The sequence below is a fragment of the Populus alba genome, chromosome 2 (assembly GCF_005239225.2).
Source record: "Populus alba chromosome 2, ASM523922v2, whole genome shotgun sequence".
Classification (NCBI taxonomy): Eukaryota; Viridiplantae; Streptophyta; class Magnoliopsida; order Malpighiales; family Salicaceae; genus Populus; species Populus alba.
In genome coordinates this window covers 3,182,280-3,204,583 of record NC_133285.1, presented here as the reverse complement: position 1 = coordinate 3,204,583, position 22,304 = coordinate 3,182,280, and the positions used below count along the sequence as shown (strand labels likewise).

Here is a 22,304-nt window from a genome sequence, read left to right as displayed (position 1 = left end):
AAAGATTTTGCTATGATTAAGTCAAACTATCATATTCCATTTTCTTTTCCCGATGATATGAGAATATTTTTATTTTAAACTATTTCTTGAAGCTAAATGTTCCATTGTTTGCCATCCACACAAATTTTAGGGCGCTACATTTCTTGAAATAATTCGAATCTAAGGTAATCACGTAAATAAATCCAATAAAGACGTGAATAAGCCTAAAAGAAAAGTCAGAAGCAAAGCCAATTTTTATTGTTGTTCTTTTTTTATTTTAATAAAAAAAGTTGGGGCAGTCTAAAGACATTGAGGCATAGTTTTTAGACCCGATTCGATTCAAGGCTTGAGTTCCAAGTTTTGATCGGGTTAATTTAAAAAAATAAATCAAAACGATGTTATTTTAGTTAAAAAAAAAGTCAACGAGTTGTAACTGAATTTTACCAGGTCAATTTCGCTGGATTAGCTGGATCAGATTAATTTTTTTTTTATTTTAATTTTTCTTCAATCTAGTTCGATTTTAGCAGTGGATAAATCAGATTCCAAGTCGACCTGTCATGTTTCAAAACTATGCATGTGCAATATTATCGTCAATGCATCCGTATCTTAAATTTCTCTCCATCGATGCTTGCCTCTCATTTAAAAAATGCTTTATCCTAATTTCTCAACTCATCCCATCTTTGCCTTTATTATGGACATGCAATGATCAGGGATTTTCATTTTTTTTAACAATTCTAAAGGTAAAAATATTATATATACAAATAATAACATGAAGTAAAAATACAAATAATAACATGAAGTAAAAATATTCCATATATAATTTCAAAATTAACATACATATATATGAAAATTGAATTTCTCATATCATTACATAGAAAATCACTATGTAAATACACCTGCTGCGCGCTGCTTATTTATTTATTGATGCTAGTACTATCATTACTAATAAAAGCAGGCTGTGAACTCAATACTTTCACCTCTCATAATTTTCATCCTTAAATTTTTAATTCTTTCATATATACTTGTTTTAAATTTAACTCTTCAAAAAATAAAAAATTTCTCCAATCCTTTTTTTTTTAAATACAATTCTCTAACTTTCAAATTTAACTTGTCTTTTTAAGCTATATGATGGCATCTCCATAAAAAACAAATTATAATTAATAGGAACCCGTTAGCCAGGGACTCGAATGTTTTGATGAAAAAACAAGGGATATATCGAGTGTTTGACCGATATTATTTTTATAAGCAAAATATTAACAATATGTAGCATTTCTAAAGCCGAACGACAAATACACAAACATGTAACAGCAAATAAAATTAAATAGCTAGCATTTCTAAGGCTATAATAAGCTGAGTGAATTAATTAAAGCATATAAATAACTACAGTTGTTGGAAAAGGGATTTTAAATTGACAATGGGCCAAAAAAATAAAAATAAAACAAAGCTAGTAAAGAGAGAGATTTTAGTTCTTTGGTAACCCTAACCCTAGATTTTAAGCAAGCAGCAGCTCTTCAATATTGATGCATGGAAAAGTAGTTACATCAAAATGTGGGCACGTAACACATAAGCAGACCAGATTCTCTAGAGGTTTGAACTTTTTTCCGGCCCCTTTGATCTTCCATCTTCATCCCTTTCACATCGCACCAAGCAGCACTTCGATTCGAATCTTTCAATTTTTTTTTTTATTACTTTCAACATGAGAATCCCCACAAAAGATGGTAGTATTTCTACACTAACAAATGTTGATATTGTCGTCACATCATGTTTTTTTTTTCTTCTTTTTTTTTAGTGAAGGAGAGCCTCCAACATGAGAGCCTAAGAAGAAGAGAACATGGATACGAACGAGGTGAACTCATTAATTAACGTAGTGATATCATGTGCAATTACAATTTACAACTGCTTGTACACGATTTGATTATTTTGACTAACAATCCTCCTAATATCAAGTTAAAGCAGCTACGGAGCTACTGTTCCCTGTTATGGTAACAAATGTAAATCTGATCCCTGTTATGGTAGTTCTGGTTTTATTTATTTATTTAAAGTTGACCTGCAAGAGTTAATATCTGAGCCACCTGCTACAAATGAGAAATTATGGTGATATCCCTGAAGATCATATCAAACTAAAAGAGGCACAAAAGCTCAGAAAGCCAAACCTTGTAAACCTCAAGACAGGCTCCTTTCTTGCTCTCCTGGTTCCTGGATATAGCGCAAGCAAGCGATCAAGCAAATATACTCATTTTATCGGTTAATCTCTTCAACCGAAACCATACAAGCTAAATTTACCAAAAACACAAGGAAGATTATAAGTTATAACTATATACTTAATTTTGTCTAAGATATAGTTATGTGTATTGGAGACATCACATATGAAAAGGAGACCGGAAAAGATGAAATCATACCAGTTAATTAGTACTGCGACCTCTGATAGCTGAATCATGTATCAATGGGGTGTGTTATCTTCACCAGAGAAGCAAATTGATCAAAATCACAAGTATACGACAACAAAAGTCTCAATACACCGTCCGAATGCTAAACAAATATAGTTGGGGGGAATGAAGCCTGGTCCGAAATCACTCAAGACTACATTAATGTTAAAGCTTCACATGAATGACATCGAACCAGACAGCAATCCCCTCAACAGCTAATACATGAGAGAGAGGAGAGGGGGGGGAGAGGGAGAGGGAGACAAATTATGGAGGTTTTGATATGGCCATGCATTAATTATTTCTTTCATGGGGTCCTTATATATACGTAGGGATGATAAAGAAATTCTAGCTTGAGTCACATGAAATGGAGTTGGAATCCACTTTCTACACTCCAAGTCTCCTACCATGCTTTTCGCACATAGGTAATTAACATCCGAATGAGAAATGTTTTTTCGGGCAGAATAATATTAAACATCTTCCTTTCAAACCCATTTAGTTTTAAACTAGAAGTTTTTTTTTGATTAATGTGGGTGTTTCGGGTAATTTACGCATTTCAACTAATCCCACAAATAATTAATTAACTTAATTAAACTAGATTATTTTTCTTAATATAAAAAAATATTTAAGCATTATTAAGGTGTTTTTATAATAAAAGATTTTTAATCATGATGCATATTAGATAATATATTTTTTAAATATTGATACAAAGATATATTGGATGATATTTTATTTTTTTAAAATATTAAGATTGTGATATATTGGATCGACTCGGGTTAACCTTGTTAAATTTGTGACTCAAATCATGAAATCGTGATAACCATATAGAAATATAATCAAAATAAACTATGAAGACCAATTCTTAATCAATTTAAAATGTTGAAGGACATAATTTTTTTAAAAATATTAAATAAAAAGGCATAAAACCTACCTAAATCAACATGGTTAACCTATTAAACCCACAATCTAGGTCATAATATTAGGATAATCCATAGAAAGTAAATATAAAAAAATTAGGAAGTTCATTTTTCAACCAACTCAATCTTGAAAGATAAAATAAAAAATTAATAAAATAAAAACAAAAAAGACTCAAGTCAGTCATGGTTAACATGTTAAACTCGCAACCTTCGGGGATCGCACTAATTGCTAAGCTCTCGAGATTTTCTTTACAAGGCAAACATTTGCTACTCAATGTTGATAATTGAACTGTAGATTGCAATCATGTATAGCTAAAACAAAACCTAATTTTAAACCATTTAGTAGATGTCTTAATGGTAATTGCTCGAGACTAAGGGGTTTGTTTCTCCTGTGATTTTAGGTTCGAACCATGTAGTTGCTAATATGATGATTACTGGAGGTTTATACAGTCGTTAATTTCAGGATTCGTAAGATTAATCGAGGTGTACGCAAGCTGGTTCAGATACCTATGTTAATAAATAATAATAAAAAACCTAATTTTAATTAGATATCCGTGATTAGTGGAGCTGACCACTCTTAGATGGTCTTGCTTGCAAGACCTTGACCCTTGTGTTCATTTCAAGTAAAGGATATGTCCTTTGCTTGCCACTACGGTAAAGGGAGGGTGGGGGGTGGAAGAACCTTCACCATTGATCGATGACATATATATGCAGCATGTACGATTCCAAGCTTAATTCCCAAGCTTAACACAGATTGGCCTGAACTACTTAAAGACGTAATATATAGTCAGCATAAAAAAATATATATATAAAAGAAGAAAGAGAAATGGACAAAAGATCGGTGGAAAACCATGCAAGTCACTAATTAATTGCACAAGGGGCTAGTTTAATTCATCATACAATTTCCTCGATCAGCGAGAGCTGATAATTCCAGAATTAATTGACTACGCTCATGACTAATAATTAAGAACTAAATAATCCATGAATATGTAAAAGACTAGCACGTTTGAAATCCTCCAAAGGTAGCTGCAGGTAAAGTTGCTTTTGTAAAGTGAGAAAAGATTATATATTGTTTCAACCGACGGCTTGAATTTTGTTGCCAAATAAAGTAGACGATTTAGCATATTACTTCGAATACTTGAACTTCCGAAGCATATAGCTAGATCTGGGAGAATATAATATATTTCTCCATGATCATCATCTACCTACGATCGATATACATGTGCAAAGGAACCAAAAAATATTCTTAGAACATCAAGTACTGATCAATATTGGTAAAATATAACTTAATTCTGCGTAAAAATAGTTTGTCGAACTCGGCGTTGAAGCTTCATTGATCGGTAACTGATTCACTTAAACTTTAATTTGCAATAATTATTAACCTATCATTCTTCAGAAATTAATTTGTATTGTCTTCTCTAAAATGATTTAGACGCTGATAGATGCATTAACTGAACTTGAGTGATGTAGAGAGTTGAGTTTGAGAAGCCTGAGGTATTATTAGTTCAAAGAGGTGCGAAGCTCTGATCATATGGTATATAACACTTCCTTTTACGACAAGGAACTGAGCATCTACTTACATGTGACCATGGTACAATCTCAGTTTGAGAAATGAAAATGCTGGACAAACCCTCTCAGATCTTGTTTCTGGGACTATAGATATCAAATTAAGCAATTCTTTTCTGCGAATCTTCCTTTATTCCAAAAGCTGAATTCATTCAATCAGCCTTATGATGCTGGCAGCTTGTGAATGGCCAATGCTAATCCTTAAAGCAGATGATGGCAAGCCAATTTGTGTCCATACACAAAATCCATTGCTGCTCTAAGATGGATACAAAATGTTTTTTTTTTTTCTTTTTTCAATTGGCATCTCTATTTTGCGGTTCATTACAATTTGGTAGATAGCATGTCCAGTTCAAAGTCAAAGCATCCTAAAACCACTGTATCTCATGTTCGATCCCCATGTTAGAGTAGATTGCATGCTGCTAGCTAGCTAGCTAGCTGGAGATCATTATTGCATTCCTGTGGACGGGAGTCCTTGTGTCGTTCCACCATAGAATTCAGCTTCAGTAAGAGACACCTCCTAAGCACAGCCAAACGATTCATGGCCCATGAATCTATCTATCATGAAGAAAAACAGACGTAAAAACAAATAGTTTTAGATGGAAAAAAATGTGGAGTCAAACCAGGCCTTTTGGGGCCCCTTGTGGTTGGAAGTGATGACGGAATATTAATAAAGTTTATAATAATGTATCTTTAAACGACAATTGATTGATAAATCTATATTACCTACAGCAATTAGAGTGAGAACTACCAAAAAGCAAATGGAATCACTACCTCTGTACAGATTAATTACATGAAAAGTCAGAGCCCCATTTGGTGATAGCATTCTGTTTCTACTTTCCAAGCATACATGTTCTCAAACAGTATGGTGTCGTATAATTCTTGGGCAGGGAAGGTTCATAATTGAGAACGTTTCTGCAACCGAGCCTCTTGAAAACAGAGTAGGCTCCTTTCACTTGTAGCAATTGGTAGGGTATCTCATACTTAGGCCAGCAATAATTATTAAGAAATAATTCCCGAGTATGTCCCTCTGCGCCGATAGGTTCATGTTTGTTGCCTCCAACCTACAAAGATCTTGAGTAATTGAGTTTCACTTTAGCTTAAAAAAGCCAATTGTTGCAGAAGTGACAGTTCAGAATGTATTGTTTCATCAAGGAATTAATTGGAGTAAGGGTCATGATTTTGTTTGTTGATCGCAGATCATGATCTTCAAATTTTGATGGAGCTATTCGAGATCAACAAACCATATTTAGGATTGCGTTTGATTAAGTGTCCCATAAGAAAACAGATGAACAATAAAAAGAAAGAAAAAATTTTGATTGAAGAGATAAAAACACATAAAAATATAAAATAAATATATATTTTTAAAATGAATATGTATACTTTTATATCCTCTCTATTTTAACCATTTCCCTTTCTTTTATCACTGACACAGCAACCAAACACCAGTACCGATCAAAAACAAATCACGGCCCCGGTCAAAACAAAGCCTATTCTTCTTCTTCTTCTTCTTCTTCTTTTTCCAAAAGACACCAGAAAGCCCAATTGGCAAGTCAAAATTCAAAACATCTCCTTTTGTTTTTCAATGTGATAGAAAATCCAACTTCTTAGCGACTATTATTACTCCATCAGTTTGTCAACAAATGTAATTAACGAACTGAAAGCATTGAGTTGTGTAAAGTATGGCTTTTTGTATATCATTCTATGTATAAGATTTTCAAGATATATGAATCCAGCGCTGAAGTTGCTTTGAATACTTGCCACCGTTTCCATTTTCCAATATGCCCAGCGGAAAGCAGCAGCTATTTTTTTTCTTTACGCCATACGTATTGGACAGGTAATATGTAGACATTCTAACATATTCACACTCATTTAACTTTTAACTATATATATATATATATATGTATATGTATATGTATGTATGTATATCATAGGAACAGGACAAATAATCTGGTCTTAGACTTTGAGCATTTTGGAAAGGTCTTGTCTCGAACCGAGAGACAGGCCCTGAAGTCTATAACATAAGAATTATTGCTAGTTACAATTATGCCTGCAGCTGCCAACAAGTAGCTAGCTCGAGTTATTTGACTTTGATGTTTCCTTAACAAGATATGATTCTTGTGAAATAGCGCACAGTTTTTCATGCTGGCTAGGAGGGTTCAAAGATGTCTGCATTGTTTTTTTTTTTTTTTTTAATATAAATATTTGATTAGTTTGAATGTGTCTTGACTAATCCTACAAGTTTTAAAATTAAAGGCTATATAAGCATTCAGACCTTAAAAAACCTTAAACTATGAATATTAAAAAATAAACTTAAAACCTGTCTAATTTACCCAAGTTAGATGTATGCATTGTTCTTCTTTAATCCACGTGCCTTTACATTTTATTTTTCCAGGTAAACAAAATGAAAATAAGACTAAACCCTTCTGAAGCTGGGAGTTTCCTTGACTAAGGCCAGGTGTTCGACTTCGAACTTCGCTTCTGGATTTACATTTTCAGTCGGTCTATGTGCCGTGGGCTCCATGGCTAGACCTGAAGGTTTGGAAAGCCCGTGGTAATAGCTCGGCCCGAAGGGCACACCTAGGTATAGTTCCCTAGCTTTCTGGACCGAAATAAAGACTCACCTGAGAAGACGAAAAGTCCAAGCTTAAGCCCATTAAATAAAAACTTACAAATAATAATAAAGAAAATCCGGCAAAAGAAAAAAAAAATAAAAGGGACTATTGATTTGAGCAGCCTCTTGCATGACCAGTTACTTTTCTGGTTCTTATATTTATTGGTACAAGTGAAGAAGATGCATTAACAATCATCCCCAATTGTACGATAAAAACTTGTTGCCTTCTAAGAACAAACTGATCAGATTGAAAAATGGATTAGCTTTGCAGCCGTATAGGAACGATTTCCATTGCGAACTAAAAACCATCTTCCTTTAAATTTTATTTTCTTTTTCAAAACAATTTTTTTTAATACTTTTAAATCGTTTTTGATGTATCAAAAATAATTTTTAAAAATTACATTTTTTAATAAAAAATATTTTAAACCCTCATCACACACCCTCTAAATAGCTTGTCATTGTCTTCCATGGAGATCGTACGGAAGATCAAGTAGCTTGTGTAAATGGACAAGTAGGGAGCCAGGATGGGAAATAACACAGAGCTGATCAATAAACCTGAGAACAATTGTGAGTATTCCAAAATATTGCCCATAATTTTTGCCCAACATTATAAACAAAAGGAATAAATCTGGGCACTGGAAGCAAATTCGTTGTCAAAGCTCTATGTAATCTAGCAAAAATATTCACAAACTTTTCAGCGGAATTGATTCCAGCATCTATAGAGGGACAGTACATGTTGTTCTAAAATGTCCAGTCTGATGGCAGCGGCTGCAATGCACAGTCTGTTTCATGTGCCCCGAAACTTCTGTACAAACTCGCTTTTTTCTTGGTTTAGCTGCTGGTGGTTGAAGAGACTTCGGAGGTTTTATAACGAGTTCGACAGAACTGTAGCCTGCATCGTCTAATCCTACTGATAGTTCCCTCCAGAGGGCTTTATCTGGTATTGGGTGTATGGTTTGTGAATATGCCTTGCGATAATTTGCCACAGTGAAACAGCTTTCAGCAAACCGAGAAACATTCTGCCTGCAAGAGAGAAGAGCTGCCACAGCATGAGCACAGGGCAGCCCACATAGCTGCCATCTGCGGCACGAACAGTTGCGGCTACAGATATTTACTATATGAGAACCTTCAGCAGAAATAACTTCAAATTCAGCATCATCTACTTTGAGAACCTGATGAGTGTGTGCGTGCTCAATGGCCACAGACACTTGCCTCTCAGCAGGAGGAACAAGTATGCTTGTCCACTGCGAACTAGTTTCACGACGCTCATTGAACCACATCATCAGCTGTCTACGGATACACTCCATCATTTGAATTATTGGAAGTCCAGATGCTTCCAGTATCAAAGAACCTAATGATTCAACTATGTCAGCTGTCAGGTGTCCAAGTCTTTTTCCCTCAAAATATGCTGACGCCCACTGGTGAGGGTCAATTCTTCTAATCCAATGAGCTGCATCCTCTGACAGTTCTTCAATCAGTGTGATTTTCTGTTCAAATTCAATTGCAGTGAGAGCAAAAGCAGCTTCCCAGAGAAGGTTGGCTAGTATGGTATTGTTGAACTCCTTGCTGAAATTGTCGATGAGATGATGAACGCATAATCCATGAAAAGCACTTGGGAAGTGTACTTCTATTCCATCTATGATGCTTTTCTGTCTATTTGATAGAATTGTAAGCTTTGGCATGTTTACTATGTTAGCTTCAAGCAAGTTATGCAGCTCTGAGAGGAACCACATCCACTCACCTTTGCTTTCATCATCAACCACTGCAAATGCCAAAGGAAATACAGCACCCTCTCCATCAAAACCAGTGGCCAAAAGCAAGGTTCCATGGTACTTGCCTTTCAAAAGCATTTCATCAAGAGCGATAAGAGGACAACAAGCATTCAAAAATCCATAAATTGAAGCTTTGAATGAAACAAATAGGCGTTCAAAACTTCTATCAACAGAATTCCCATAAACCACAGCTATACTTCCTGGGTTTGTCCTTCCAATCTGGTGACAATACCATGGAAGGAGATGGAATTCTTCCTCAAATGACTCGTTAACAGCAGCCATGATCCGCTCCTTTGCTCTCCAGGCTTGCTTGTATGATAATGAGATGCCATGAACCTGATGAATTTCTTCCAGTATCTCCTTCGGTTTGTAATGAGGGTTTTCCCTGAGGCTCCTTTCAATGGAGTCTGCAATCCACTGGACCGAGGCTTGTTGGTGACCAAGATGTGTAATTCCATCACAAGTATGTTCATTAGGCAAGGTCCTAATTGTGAATGTAGGAACATCTGGAAGCTTTGCAGCATGAATTCGCCAAGGGCATCCCTCACTAGCACATTTAGCCACGAAACGAGTCTTGTCAGATTTAATTGTCTTCATCTCAAAGTGATTAGCAATGGCTGCATCTCTGAGTGCTCTCCGACAGCTGTGCACATCAGGGAACTGCTGGCCAACAGTCAGCTGATGATTGGGAACAGGATCATGGACACGAGACTGAATAACAGGAGTATCAATTACAAGGGTCGTATCCTGATTTTGTTTCACATCTGAACTTGAATTTTCGTGAGAAACAGAGTGTTTTTGAATAGCCAATTCATGTTTTTCCATTAAACCTAACCTTCTTCCCTGAGAGATAGGGGTCAACTGATTTTCTTGGTCATCAACATCGTTATGTCCTTGATCAGCATCCAGCTTCACATCACTATCAAAATCCAACCCATTCTCTTCATAATTCTGAACATCTCCATGACGCAGAAACATGTTGTATTGATTGCTCTGATTAACAGCTAGTCTGTGATCATCAATATGACTCGAACCCAAGTCCTGAACATTCAAACTATAATCATCAATGTCTCCCAAACATTGATCCAAAACTGAATCGACACTACTCCCCGGTTTCAAATACTCATTGGGCCTCAGCATTAAATCCCGATTATGCTCAATCATCAAATCATTGCTCTCCATGACTCAAATATATACCTAAAGAAAGCTCCTATAAAAGAAGTACCTGAGCCCAAAATCCATTTGCAAATCAGCATTCTTTTATGTTACTTTTTAGAGCTAAACGATACCAAATTCATCAGAAATTCGTAAGAACAAATGCTTACCTAAAGTCTGCAATAATTTTATCTAGAATTTGCTGACTCCCAGGAGACAGCTGGAATTGAAACCCCTCTATATCATCTAAAACACCCCATCTGAATCAACCAAACAACAATTACACGACATAAAACTAACCATATGAACTTTGTCGAAACTAAAAAAAAGTTCAAATTAACTCAAATACGAAGTTTGGTTTCCCATCAAGAAAAACAAGAACAGAGAGAATTGGCCGCAAAAAAGCCACATTAAACACTTGGCTTGTTTAACAGAGTTAAAAACATAACCTTGTGGAGAGAAATAATCTTTACCTCAGCTTACACATTCTCAGCAGCCAAACAGGGTACAGCATAAAAAAAAAACATGTTTTTCAAAGCAAATAAATAATCCCTTTTCTTTTCTGGAACTTTTAAACCCAGAACAACACGAAACATGCCCAACCCCAACTTTCCTCAAATTCTTTTCAGCAACCAAACAGAGATTAGGAAAAAAAAAAACTCACGTAAAAAACCCTGTAGTGTTCTGCAGTATGCAAGGTCTGGCAGAAGCAGCAAAATCAAAGCTTTAAAGCAGACGAGGCACTAATTAAGTGGGGGGGTAATGGGATTAGTAGGTGATTAAGAGTAATTTAAGAGTTGAATGAAACGGAAAATATATTTTTTTAGGCGGGTAGGCGAGAAGGAATTCGCGCAAAGGGGAAGGGTAGTGAAGGAGAAGACAGGGAATCATTAATAGATTAGACTATTAGAGGGTGTACAAAGGAGCAGTTCTGTGCAGTGGACTCGTTAGGCTATCCTATCTTGAGGGTATTAGGTCATTCTCCTCTCTTAGACGACTCTTCTTCGCTTCTTGCTCCTTTTGATAGAAAAAGTACGTGTACTGTTTACAGTACAGTCACTCGTCTGGTAACAGTTGTGCGAGAGTGTCTGCATCCGTTAGTGCCGGACACAAATCATGTAACTAATGTTGGTCGGTCGGTCGGCCGGTCCCACTTAGGGGTTTTTTTCTCCTTCTTTCTTGATTCAATAATAATAAATATTCTTTTTGACTAGTACGGTAGTCAATCCAAAACGGTTGCAGAAATCCGTTAACTAGGTGACTCACGAATTGATCCAGTATGACATGATGAGACAACCCGGTATCAAATCAAAACCCAATTTAACCATGTTGCAAATTAGCAAAGAATTGAAGCATCTACACTTGCGCATAGGGATGCAAGAAAAGTTATGAACAGAAAATATGAAGTCTGCTGCATTACTTATTGCAATCAATTTCATGGCAAGGAGAACTCCCAATGAAATCGAGGGGATGAATTAGTTCCTCAAAAACCAAATTGATTCTAAGCAGCTGCATGCGTTCTATTGCATCCATCAAGAAACCACTTTTCCCTCTAGCCACCTATTTTCAAGCTTAGGCAGCAGTTCAGAAACCACTTTTTGTAGAGCGATGTGGTTTACTTGAATGTTCCTTCCATTTATGACCATTTTTGACAGAAACGTGATTTCCTCAGTGTCCAAATCTTTTACCAGTTCACTCCAGAATTCATCATCCTCTTTCATGTCTGATGCTCTCATGAGTTCAGTTACTTTATCCAAGGTAGCCACATTACGACCAGCACCACAGCCCATGGCAGTTGCAGCACCTACCGCGTTTGCGATCGCCAATGTATGTACCAAGGGCATATTATGGATATAACCAAATGCAATAGCAGCTACAAAACTATCTCCACATCCAACAGTGTCAATGACATTCACCTGATCACATTTAGAAAACTAATCAAAATCTTACTTTCCATTTTTCAGGACATGCAATGGAAATAAGAGTTACACTAACATGAAATATTGGACTATCCACTCAAGATATAGATCAAGATTTTACTTTCCACTTTTCAAGCTATATGGGTGTAGAAAAGAAAAACTCACATGGTTAAAGATGATTAGTATAAAAGAATGTTCACTACATGGCATGCTCTTGGTTTTTGCATCCTCTCAGGTTTTGACAGCTATAAGGATTCAGCAATGTCCAGTTAATGAGGCAGTGCATGGCTTAAATTAACGATGAACACATTCAAACAAGATGTAATAAAAACATCCTAAAACTAAGGCATTCTGTGGGAGAATAAGATGCAAGGTTTCAAGGATATACAATAAGATTGCAGCGTCAAACGACTCTGAAAATCAAAGAAATATCATACCTTGAATGCAGGTGCACAGGATATACTGGACGTGGTGACTAGAATTGAGCCCCTTGAACCCATCTTAACAATCACCCATTTCGTGCGTATCCCGTTTTTAAGCAATTCTTTCCCTGCTAGTATTGGGTTTCCTATGCCAGTCAATGACTCAGCCTGGCATATAATTAATGTAACTGAACTAAATCAGAACTGCAGCAAGTATATACACTGCTTAAAGAATGCAAGCTCAAAGCACAAATGGAAGAGGAGTTAAATGGTCTAAAGGCAAAGGCGTACAAAACTACCTGCAACAGTCATAAAAAGCTCCAAGATTAACCAAAAAGGAAAGAACTCAAGCGTATAATGGTTAAGGAGAAATCTAAAACTGATATTCTAATAATTCGTGGCTAAAACACACAAAGGATGCTCTTAGGTTGGATGAGTTTTGAGCATTTTAGTCATGCTGTGTATCCATGAACAAGCATTCCTGAGCCATGTACGATTTCAGTACTTATTGATTCCATAGAAGTATGCAACAATCTGCAGTCGACATCATATCCAAAGAACAAGGCAACAGTTATAGATGAAAATCTTGCAGTAAGGTTCTATGTTAGCATATATATATATATAGACGTTCAAACACTTCTAGGGAAGATTCTTATTGGAAAGTGCTTAATAGAACTAGTTCATTTAACAATCAGTTTGCACTATGAAAATTCTTATTTTTTGAGAAATAATAATTTACATATTGACGTTAGTTTCATTGCATGATCCAGACTAGCTCATCCACAACTCTCCATACAACTTTTCAAATTTAGTTATATGTTTTACATCAAATAGAGGATTCTAAAAATTTGTTTTACCAACCATTCCATGCATGCTCAAACTTTTCTATTATTTTGTAAGACTCTAGGTATACACATGTGCCAATATATGGGACATAAACAACCTCACAAGCAAATCTGATCTTATGTTATTGTTATTATTATTATTATTAATATTTTTACTTTGGATAATCTGAATTTTGGAATTGTTTTCAATATTGGATTAGTTTTGACCTTGCGATAGAAGATTAAAGTGATTGTGTTTTGCTGAGAACTGAAACTAATATTGAGACATTCAAATTAAGAAGATTCTTGGTCAAACCTCATCGGATGTTAGAAGAAGAACATCGCTCATCTTCAAGATATGGCGAAGTGCTTGTCGTTCTTCAGGTGAACCAGTCACAAGACTCTTTCCACGGGGTCCGGGATCAAAGAAAATAGATGTCCCAACGTCAACGGCATAATCTAGAGCTAACATTATCAGACCTGGGGAGAGCTCATCAAAGCCAAAACCATTGCAGAACAGGATCTTTGACTGTTTAATAGCCACCTTTACTTCTCCTGATAATTTACTCATCCAGCTAAAAGCAGGCTCCTTAGAGAAATCTGCTCGACTGAAAACAACAAAAGCGACACAAAGATATCCTTTTGAGCACAAAAGGATGATAGCAATCTATTCTTTTTTTGAATGAAAATAGCAATCTAATTATGCACAGCCAGGAAAGCTTTTACCTACAAAATCCATGTCTTTGCAAAGGGTCAACAAGAACCCAGCACAAAAGGGTCTCATAAGAGGCACTAGAACTATCAACAATATCATCATCTTCACTCATCCCAACCATGCTAATCCTCTCCTCGTGAAGCACATCTAGCAAAAACTGCCCATATATTTCATCACCCACATGACCAATCGTGGAGCAATGAAGTCCCAATCTTGCAGCTGCTATAGCCATATTGCAGTTACCGCCAGCTTCCCAGTATTTCTACTTGCGAAAGAAATCACTTTTAGGAACAAACTACAACCAATATAGACAAATGGGTCACTAATGCAATTGCTTTCCCATGTCATTCTTAAGATAACGAGTTAAATGCTAATTTATTTTTCCAAAAATAACATTAATCAACCCTAAACCAAATCAACAGCAAACATAAACAAATGGGTTACTTAATGAAAGACTCAAACTTTATTTCTTTTCCTTGTTGTTATTATTTGGATGCAAATCATTTCCTCATATTAAATACTAACATCATTACCTCAACTTGCAAAAATCACATAAGAATCAATCAAAAAACAAATGAAAAGCTAATATAGATAAAAGGAACTAAACCTCATTCCTTTCAGCATATAATAATCAAAATATATTCTGCAAAAACCATATTAATCAACAAGGTAACAAATTAAAAGCTACTAATACGATACTCAAACTTTATGTTTTCCAATGGAATATATACTGGGCACTGACTGAATCCAAAAATTAAGTAATTAAAATTAGCTAAAAGAAGAGCAAACGGTACCCTATCAGGTGGAGACTTGGACAGCTCTTGCGTATAAGCAAAACGAGCCTCACGAGAACGAGGGGGCAATTTTGGAACATTAAGAACAATATCAACACACAGATTTCCCAGAGTGGCAACATCAATACTTTTTAGACCAACACTCCTTAATTTCCAGTCATGAATAGCAGCACCGTTACCGTTTGAAGGGACAAGCGAGGCCGAGCCATGACTGGGGACGGAAAGTTGGATTCCTTTGCAGGTGAAAACGGAGTGGTGGCGGCGATGGAGTCCTCCAGTTTTTGGAGGGGAAAACGGGAGGATAAAATGTCTAGGGTGAAGAGGGGGAGAGAAGATCGGGTGAGAAGAGGGTGCATGATAAGGGAGTGGAGATTCGAGGGTTACAGTGCAGTGATGCATTCAGGGGTGGGAGATTGAGAGGAAAGAAGAAGAATGGAAGGAAATTGAGAGGAATGTGTTAATATTTAACGATGTTGTTTGTTTTTTTGATCTCCTCTTGTTGTTGTCTAGGAATCTTTGACGATCAGCTTTTCGTTCTTTGGTTTTCTTTCCTTAATTTCCTTTCTCTTGCAAGGTTCCATTTTTAATATTTCGAATTCATTAATAAGGAGAAATTAGAGAAAAGATAGCTCTATTGATCCTTCATGTGCATGCATGATAGAAGCTTTATTGTTTTTAATAATATATTTTAATATTGTAAACACGAATAAAAATATATTTTTTTATTCCTTTTGAATATCCCAACACTCAAAATTGGGATAAAACTCTTCATATTTCGGGGTTTTTCCTTGTTAACTTAGATTTATAATTTTCATACTATATATCATCTCGTATCTGAATAAAAAAGAGGCTGTAAGAAAAAGAAAATTCTGTGAATGCCATGGTCATGGATGATTTGCTAGTAGCCTGGCCAAGAAGATTGTGAAGAAACGAAAAGAACAAAGTAGAAGTGTGGATGCGATCGATTACTGGATCCCAAATAACAAAATATATCCAATGAATTCCAATAGGTGAATTAGGTCATATTGACAGTCAAAAAGTCTTGTATAGTAATTGCATTGGAATCTCATGATTTAATTATTGTGGGCGAATTTTCATTTTTAAACCTATCTTACTCACTATATTATATTGTAAATTGTAATTTGTAATTAAATGAGATACACTTGCCTCACAGGAAAGAACCCTCCGAATCTCTGGATAAAAAAAGAGAGGAGAAGAAGAATACATCCACTTTGAAGCTGACACGCTGGATTCACATTCTAGTTTCCTCTCTGTGGATGAGAATACATGCTGTTAAAAGGTGATTCTAAAGTAGCAAAGACCAAGTTGCAAATCCCCAAGAGATATTCCAAAACAATCCTGAGTTGCAACAAGCTCAGCACCACGAATCAATCTCTTGTAAGCAAAGGTACAAACACGGAAAGGACACACATGATATGCTCATCCTAATTGCAGAAAGACTACCAGGCTACCAGTATGATGCCTTGACCTACAAGTTTTTCCTTCAAAACCTATGTGGGCTTTTGCAATTTTTAAAAGGTTTTTCCTCCTATGATGACTTCGGTAAGAATTAATTGAGTTATGTGAACAAAAGTGTTTCAAATACTTATCTGTAACCTAAAAATGAAGTCACCAGTAAGTCACTGTAACAGCAGGATTCCCTTTTTGAGACAATTCAAGAATAAATGAAATCTTATATTAGTGCTATAACTTCAAGAAAAATTAAAATCAATGTCCATATGGTGGCTAGACTGGATATGATGTCAGGAAAGACCAACACATACATACCCCCATTGTTCCACACACTTGCAGTTTAGTCAAATAATCTCGAGAGAGAACAGAATCACTGGCTGAGATCAGCTGGAGCAAATTGCTCTCAACTTTTCATATGCCCTAATCCTAAAATACATTAACATATTCAAACAACGAAAAGGACAAGAGATGTTAAAATTGGCATGCTATAGCAGCTAAGGAAATTGGAAAATCGTGAACAAGTAGTCGATGGGTACAAGATCTTGGTCAAGGGAGGGGAGGAAAACTGTTCGTCTAGCAAAGTTTTTACAGATTAATCTCTGGGTGGAGAGATTGTTCCTTTGCCAATTCCTCAAGTTTGCTGACAACATTCTGTGCTGTATCACCATATGCTTTGGAGATCACAGAATCAGGTGCTGAAATTACAACAGGGACACCTTCATCGGAACCTTTTCTAATGTCTACTTCCAATGGTATCTGAAAAATCATAATGTCAATGAAAGTTAATTGCTAGTTACAAATCAAGTAGATTCATCAAAAGGAAGCGTTCATCATGTCCAACGTAAATCAAAACATAAGACAGCTTGGAATGTGCCGAAGATGCAACAAGAAGACTAAGACAAGAAGAATATCAGAATTCCTCGTTTTCCAAAAATACCGAACCAAGGTCCAGCACCTCAAGGACACTTTAAGCTGTTTTTTTTTTAAAAAAAAAAAAAAAATTGGCATACCTCACCGATTAATTTGTAACCCATTGAAGCAGCTGCATTTCTAGTTCCTTCTTTCCCAAAAATGAATGAAGGCTCACCACAATGTGGGCATTTGAAGAAACTCATGTTCTCTACAAATCCCAAAATCTGTAAACGTCATTAGAATACTTATAAATAGATTATTTAAAGCAGGTTTTATTTCCTTTACTATAGAAGATGACAAACAATAGAATATAAATCCCATATCCCTCCATGGCAAGTAGCAGATGCACTTGATTTCAGTTTAGGGACAGCACATGCATGCAAGAGAAACATATCCATCCACCAACGGATGCTAGCATGTTTCACATGCATATTGAGCCCCAAAACTTATAAATGCATTGTCTGTTGTAACCATTGTGACTTATAACCAAAAATCTCATGGCACCGATCATAATAAGCTTTTATGCAAGATCCAATAATTCTCCATTATCTAAGCCAAATTACTGATTTTTTTCACTAGTTACTGAATGAAATGACATCTTCAGATTTTAGCAAAAGAAATGATCATACAGGAACATCAACTTTAGAGAACATATTAGCTCCTCGACGAGCATCCATCAAAGCAATATCTTGTGGAGTTGAAACAATCAATGCACCTGTACAAGCAGAATATATGTTACCGAATCAGAGTCACTTGTTGACAATAAAATAAGAAAAGCTTTCTTTTTTGGCCCCTACTTGGATATAGGGTGTTATATAACATGTGGAAAACAGGCTGAATGAATCAACAAAAGCACCTGGAGATCATCACAATTTTTCCACTTAATTATCAAGGCAAAGGTTTTACTGCTTATGGAATGGTTGGAAAGAAACCAATATATATCCACAACAATATAATGAGAAAAAAAGCCAAATGAAATATTCAGCTAAATCATTTTCAATATAATGGTCACAGTGTCAGCATAATGGCAGTCATCAATTAGATAATTAAATCAGCAAAACTTCAAAGAAACCTAAACTGGAAATGGAGAGCATTGCTTCTTTTTTCCCTTGGCTAATTGAAAAAAGCTTTGCTCACCAGAGAGCTGCAGATTTTGAGTCATGGTTAGTTGTGCATCGCCAGTGCCAGGGGGCATATCCACCACAAGAATGTCAAGATTTCCCCAATCAACTCCCCTAGTCATTTTGGCAAGAGCACTCATCACCTGCACTAAAAGAAAAGGGAAAATATCATCTTTACATTAATTAACAACAAATTGTTGAAATTTTGTTTAAGTTGCTCATAAAAGACCACTTAATGTAGATCGCATCCCATCTGAAAGATGAATTAACCTAATGAAGGAAATATATAACAGACTAACGTACCATGGGACCTCTCCATACAATAGGGGCATCCTTCTCAACAAGAAATCCCATTGACATGCACTTAACTCCATAGTTCTCAATTGGAATCATCTTTTTATCTGCAAGAGTGAGCGAGAGGGAAGTTATGTTCCTCTCTTACATGTGTTTGGGTGTGATCTTGTATGACCTCAAGTTCCCACTAGATATTAAATTCACACAACTTCTAGCCATGTTGAAGAATACTGATGTAAAAGAAATTAAAAGAACAAGAACTCATTCTCTGGCATTTGCATCTGCCATGCATGAAGAACGAGGGTGAGAGGGGGGAGGATCAAAGATGACTTACAGGATAAATTCACTTGCTCGTGTATTTCAGTATGTTTTCAAAATACACATTAAGCAAGGTACAAAACACAATACATAATTCAATAGTGAAAATGAGAAATGAGAACGCTGAAGTATGAAATCGACTAAAGTTAGGAAACAACCTTAAAATAGCTCAGGAACAACTTCTTACTATCTCAAACCCCTTGCTATTACACTTACAAGATCAACTTATTGATATCCATTTAAACTGCTACCATAAATTGACAACGTACCTTCTTGAAAATATTAGAAAATTAAAGCATTACCTTCAGTAATATCTGGCTTCCTGTCAATCTTCATCATCATAGGAACAGATGGTCCATAAACATCAGCATCAAGCAGGCCCACCTTTAGTTGGCAATTCTTTGCAAGTGCAACAGCCAAATTAACTGCAGATCCAACAGTATGCTTAAATGAATCCAATCAATCAGCATTTAACCATATGTATAAAGACAAGGCACATAACACGGTAATCGCATTTAAATTCAAAGAAACCGATCTCTAGTCGCATAACTTACAATTTGAAGTTAGTTTCCACCTTCCACTACTTTTTACAACATCACATAAAAAACAAATATTTCAAAATGAAAACTAATGAAGTAGTCATTTCACAAAAATTAGCACGATCATTGACCCAGAAGTTGGAAAATTATGCAACCACCTAATTGCCTCATCAGCTCAGCAAAACTGACAAAAAGAAAGGAAAATTCTCCTTCATGCTAACATCTATCACCTGCCCCAAATCCCAACACGTATCTTCTCCATATTAGTCTGATAACACTAAAAAAGACTCTTCTTTTTAACAAGAATCATGAAAAAAAAGCTTGCTTAAAAGCTCCAAATGAAACAAACCCTTTCAACTCAAGTCCCCCGAGCCTAGAAAGTAGGAAAAACATGAAAAAAAGAGATGGAAACCAAAAACAAATACCAGCAGTGGTGGATTTTCCAACGCCACCTTTACCAGAAGCAACAGCAATAACATCCTTAACCCCTTCAAGCCGCAACTGTGATCTCTTAAACGTCCCTGAGTAGCCTCTAATACCTCCAAGCCTCTGCAATACAAACCCACCTCATCATCATCATCTCCATCAAATTATGAAAACCAAAAAAGTAAGAAATCAAATACAAAACACAAGACTTAAACTTACACGTAAAGGTCCCAAGAATCCCTTCATCAATCCAACCTTGCTCAAGAGTGGAGATGAAGGAGGGAATATAAAGCTGGGCCAAGGGATTTACTTACCTGGACTGGGTCATTGTGCTATAAAAGGCCCGTGTAGTAGGTTGGCGGTTCGCTCAGGCCTAGGCCTGTGTTCGCCCAGCCCTTGTCCAATTAATACTAATTTTTGAAAATGATGGGCCTTGAACGTGATATTATTCTGTTAATTGGTTTGGGTTTTTTAGAGAGGGGTGACAGTGACATCGAAAGTTTCTTGTAAAAACCTCCGTTACAAATATAAAAAAGCAAACTTGGTTGGACTCGAAAAATTAACTTGGTGATTATTAATTCTAGAATTTAGTTTAAATTAGGTTTTATATTAAACTAGAATAAAATTAACTCAGTTAACTTTGTAAGTTAATTAATTAATTTACAATACCAAATAAAAATCTTAATTTAACTCTTTTTTTCCCATAAAATATCATTTTAAATTAACGGTTTCATAAATTAAAAATCTCAATCTGATTTACTTTTTTATTTTTAAAATTTTTAAAAGCAATATTATTTTAAAATTAATTTGGATTAACTTGGTTAATCCACTTAACTTGTGAGCAGTGTAATTCAATCCTTTAATCAGCTACTAGTTTGATAACTTTGAAAAAAAAATACTAAATTTATATATATCCAAAAAAAATCATGATTGAAGTATTAAATGTCTATGATGGTAGTATTAATGTGATGAACACCATTGAATTTGAACAAATCGGCATTTGTAGCAACCTCTAATGATAGGTTTGCAATGTTCGAAGATTATGCTGATCTTCCGACCCATTTTTTAAACCCAAATGATTTGTCAGAATCGATTATTGAAATCTGAAAGATTCTTCAAGCCGGAAAAGAAACAGAGCTAATTAGAACTCTTTGAAATGTTCCATTGCTGCTTTCAACTATCCACTATGAAGATGGCTAGATGTAAGTCGCGGGGATCCATTTTCTGAACAAAAAAGAAAGCTGTGCGTTAGTAGTTGAGGTCCATTTTCTTTCTTTGCTTTGCATGATGATTTTAGGCATTGAAGCATAAGATATTAATCATGATTATTTTTATCTATAACAAGTAATTTATCCTTCGATATAAGCTCGATTCCAAGCCGAGGGCCTTCCTTGAACAAGATGGTAATAAAAACAAGTTATAAGTATAACTTCATGAACATTTCGGTTAGAAAGTTTAGATCTTTCCTTTTATCCTATTGAATTCAGAACTTAACATTAAAATGTATGTAATTTATAAGTAATTTATGTTTAAGAATGTCTTTGATTACACTAAATATGTTAAATCTAATGATATCTCTAAGCCTGGAAAAAGAATGCAACAATTAAGGTTAAACACCTGTCCAGAGAGTTGGCAGATGGCATTTGTATTTCTATTTTGGCAATCACCAAACCATTACTTAAATTCTAAAGCTTTCCCTTTATTTGGGAACCATATAAGTACCAAAGACACGGTCACTCATTTTTCTCAGTAATAATCAACCACCTTATAAATCTCCCTCTTATCAGTACTTTCTTTTCTCTCTTTTCTAATTTTGTTCTCAAATTTGTAATCTTTTAATATGGCTGTGTAGCCTGTGTTCTTCTATTCTCTTCCTCTATAAATTCCATCGTGTCCCAGGTACATTTTATTCCTTCTCAGGTTTTCATTTTGTTGCCTGTCATCGAAACGCTTGTTCTAAAGTGCAATTTTAAAAAAAAAAATATTCTGTGTTGTAGTTGCCTTGTACAGTGTATTTCTCATTGACCCTCTTGCTTTGCATGTATAATGTTTGGTTTAGCCCGTTCTTAACCCGTCGGCATTTGTGTTGTTAACGTTGAAAAGGTGCAGATCATGCATGCAGAA

General features: G+C 35.6%; 3 protein-coding genes and 1 long non-coding RNA gene across 7 annotated transcripts; all 4 read right to left on the bottom strand.

Moving 5' to 3' along the window:
- Positions 1-1,212: 1,212 nt before the first annotated feature.
- LOC118049420 (uncharacterized) lies at positions 1,213-2,633 on the bottom strand. Its single transcript, XR_004687679.2, has 2 exons — positions 2,379-2,633; positions 1,213-2,175 (listed from the first exon to the last, which is right to left on the bottom strand). It is a non-coding gene; the product is annotated as an uncharacterized lncRNA (long non-coding RNA).
- A 5,388-nt stretch (positions 2,634-8,021) lies between these two features.
- Positions 8,022-11,590, bottom strand: LOC118049431 (uncharacterized). Of its 2 annotated transcripts, none has more exons than XM_035059431.2 (3): positions 10,897-11,590; positions 10,594-10,683; positions 8,022-10,493 (listed from the first exon to the last, which is right to left on the bottom strand). In XM_035059431.2, the coding sequence occupies exon 3, from the start codon at positions 10,448-10,450 to the stop codon at positions 8,213-8,215; it is 2,238 nt and encodes a 745-aa protein (XP_034915322.1). In that variant the 5' UTR covers positions 10,451-10,493; positions 10,594-10,683; positions 10,897-11,590; the 3' UTR covers positions 8,022-8,212. The 2 variants fall into 2 exon arrangements, with proteins under 2 accessions (XP_034915322.1, XP_034915321.1); XM_035059430.2 differs by having other exon boundaries at positions 11,088-11,590.
- A 134-nt stretch (positions 11,591-11,724) lies between these two features.
- Positions 11,725-15,674, bottom strand: LOC118049432 (fructokinase-1). 2 transcript variants are annotated; one of them, XM_035059432.2, is made up of 5 exons: positions 15,098-15,674; positions 14,315-14,565; positions 13,905-14,196; positions 12,780-12,932; positions 11,725-12,339 (listed from the first exon to the last, which is right to left on the bottom strand). In XM_035059432.2, the coding sequence occupies exons 1-5, from the start codon at positions 15,494-15,496 to the stop codon at positions 11,956-11,958; spliced, it is 1,479 nt and encodes a 492-aa protein (XP_034915323.1). In that variant the 5' UTR covers positions 15,497-15,674; the 3' UTR covers positions 11,725-11,955. The 2 variants fall into 2 exon arrangements, with proteins under 2 accessions (XP_034915323.1, XP_034915324.1); XM_035059433.2 differs by having other exon boundaries at positions 14,315-14,598; positions 15,098-15,228.
- A 1,134-nt stretch (positions 15,675-16,808) lies between these two features.
- On the bottom strand, positions 16,809-20,514 carry LOC118049433 (iron-sulfur protein required for NADH dehydrogenase, mitochondrial). Of its 2 annotated transcripts, none has more exons than XM_035059434.2 (8): positions 20,400-20,514; positions 20,180-20,303; positions 19,518-19,640; positions 18,907-19,004; positions 18,620-18,746; positions 18,112-18,197; positions 17,581-17,706; positions 16,809-17,326 (listed from the first exon to the last, which is right to left on the bottom strand). In XM_035059434.2, exons 1-8 carry the CDS (start codon positions 20,424-20,426, stop codon positions 17,156-17,158), a joined length of 882 nt encoding a protein of 293 aa, XP_034915325.1. In that variant the 5' UTR covers positions 20,427-20,514; the 3' UTR covers positions 16,809-17,155. The 2 variants fall into 2 exon arrangements, with proteins under 2 accessions (XP_034915325.1, XP_034915326.1); XM_035059435.2 differs by having other exon boundaries at positions 17,156-17,326; positions 17,586-17,706.
- Positions 20,515-22,304: the final 1,790 nt, after the last annotated feature.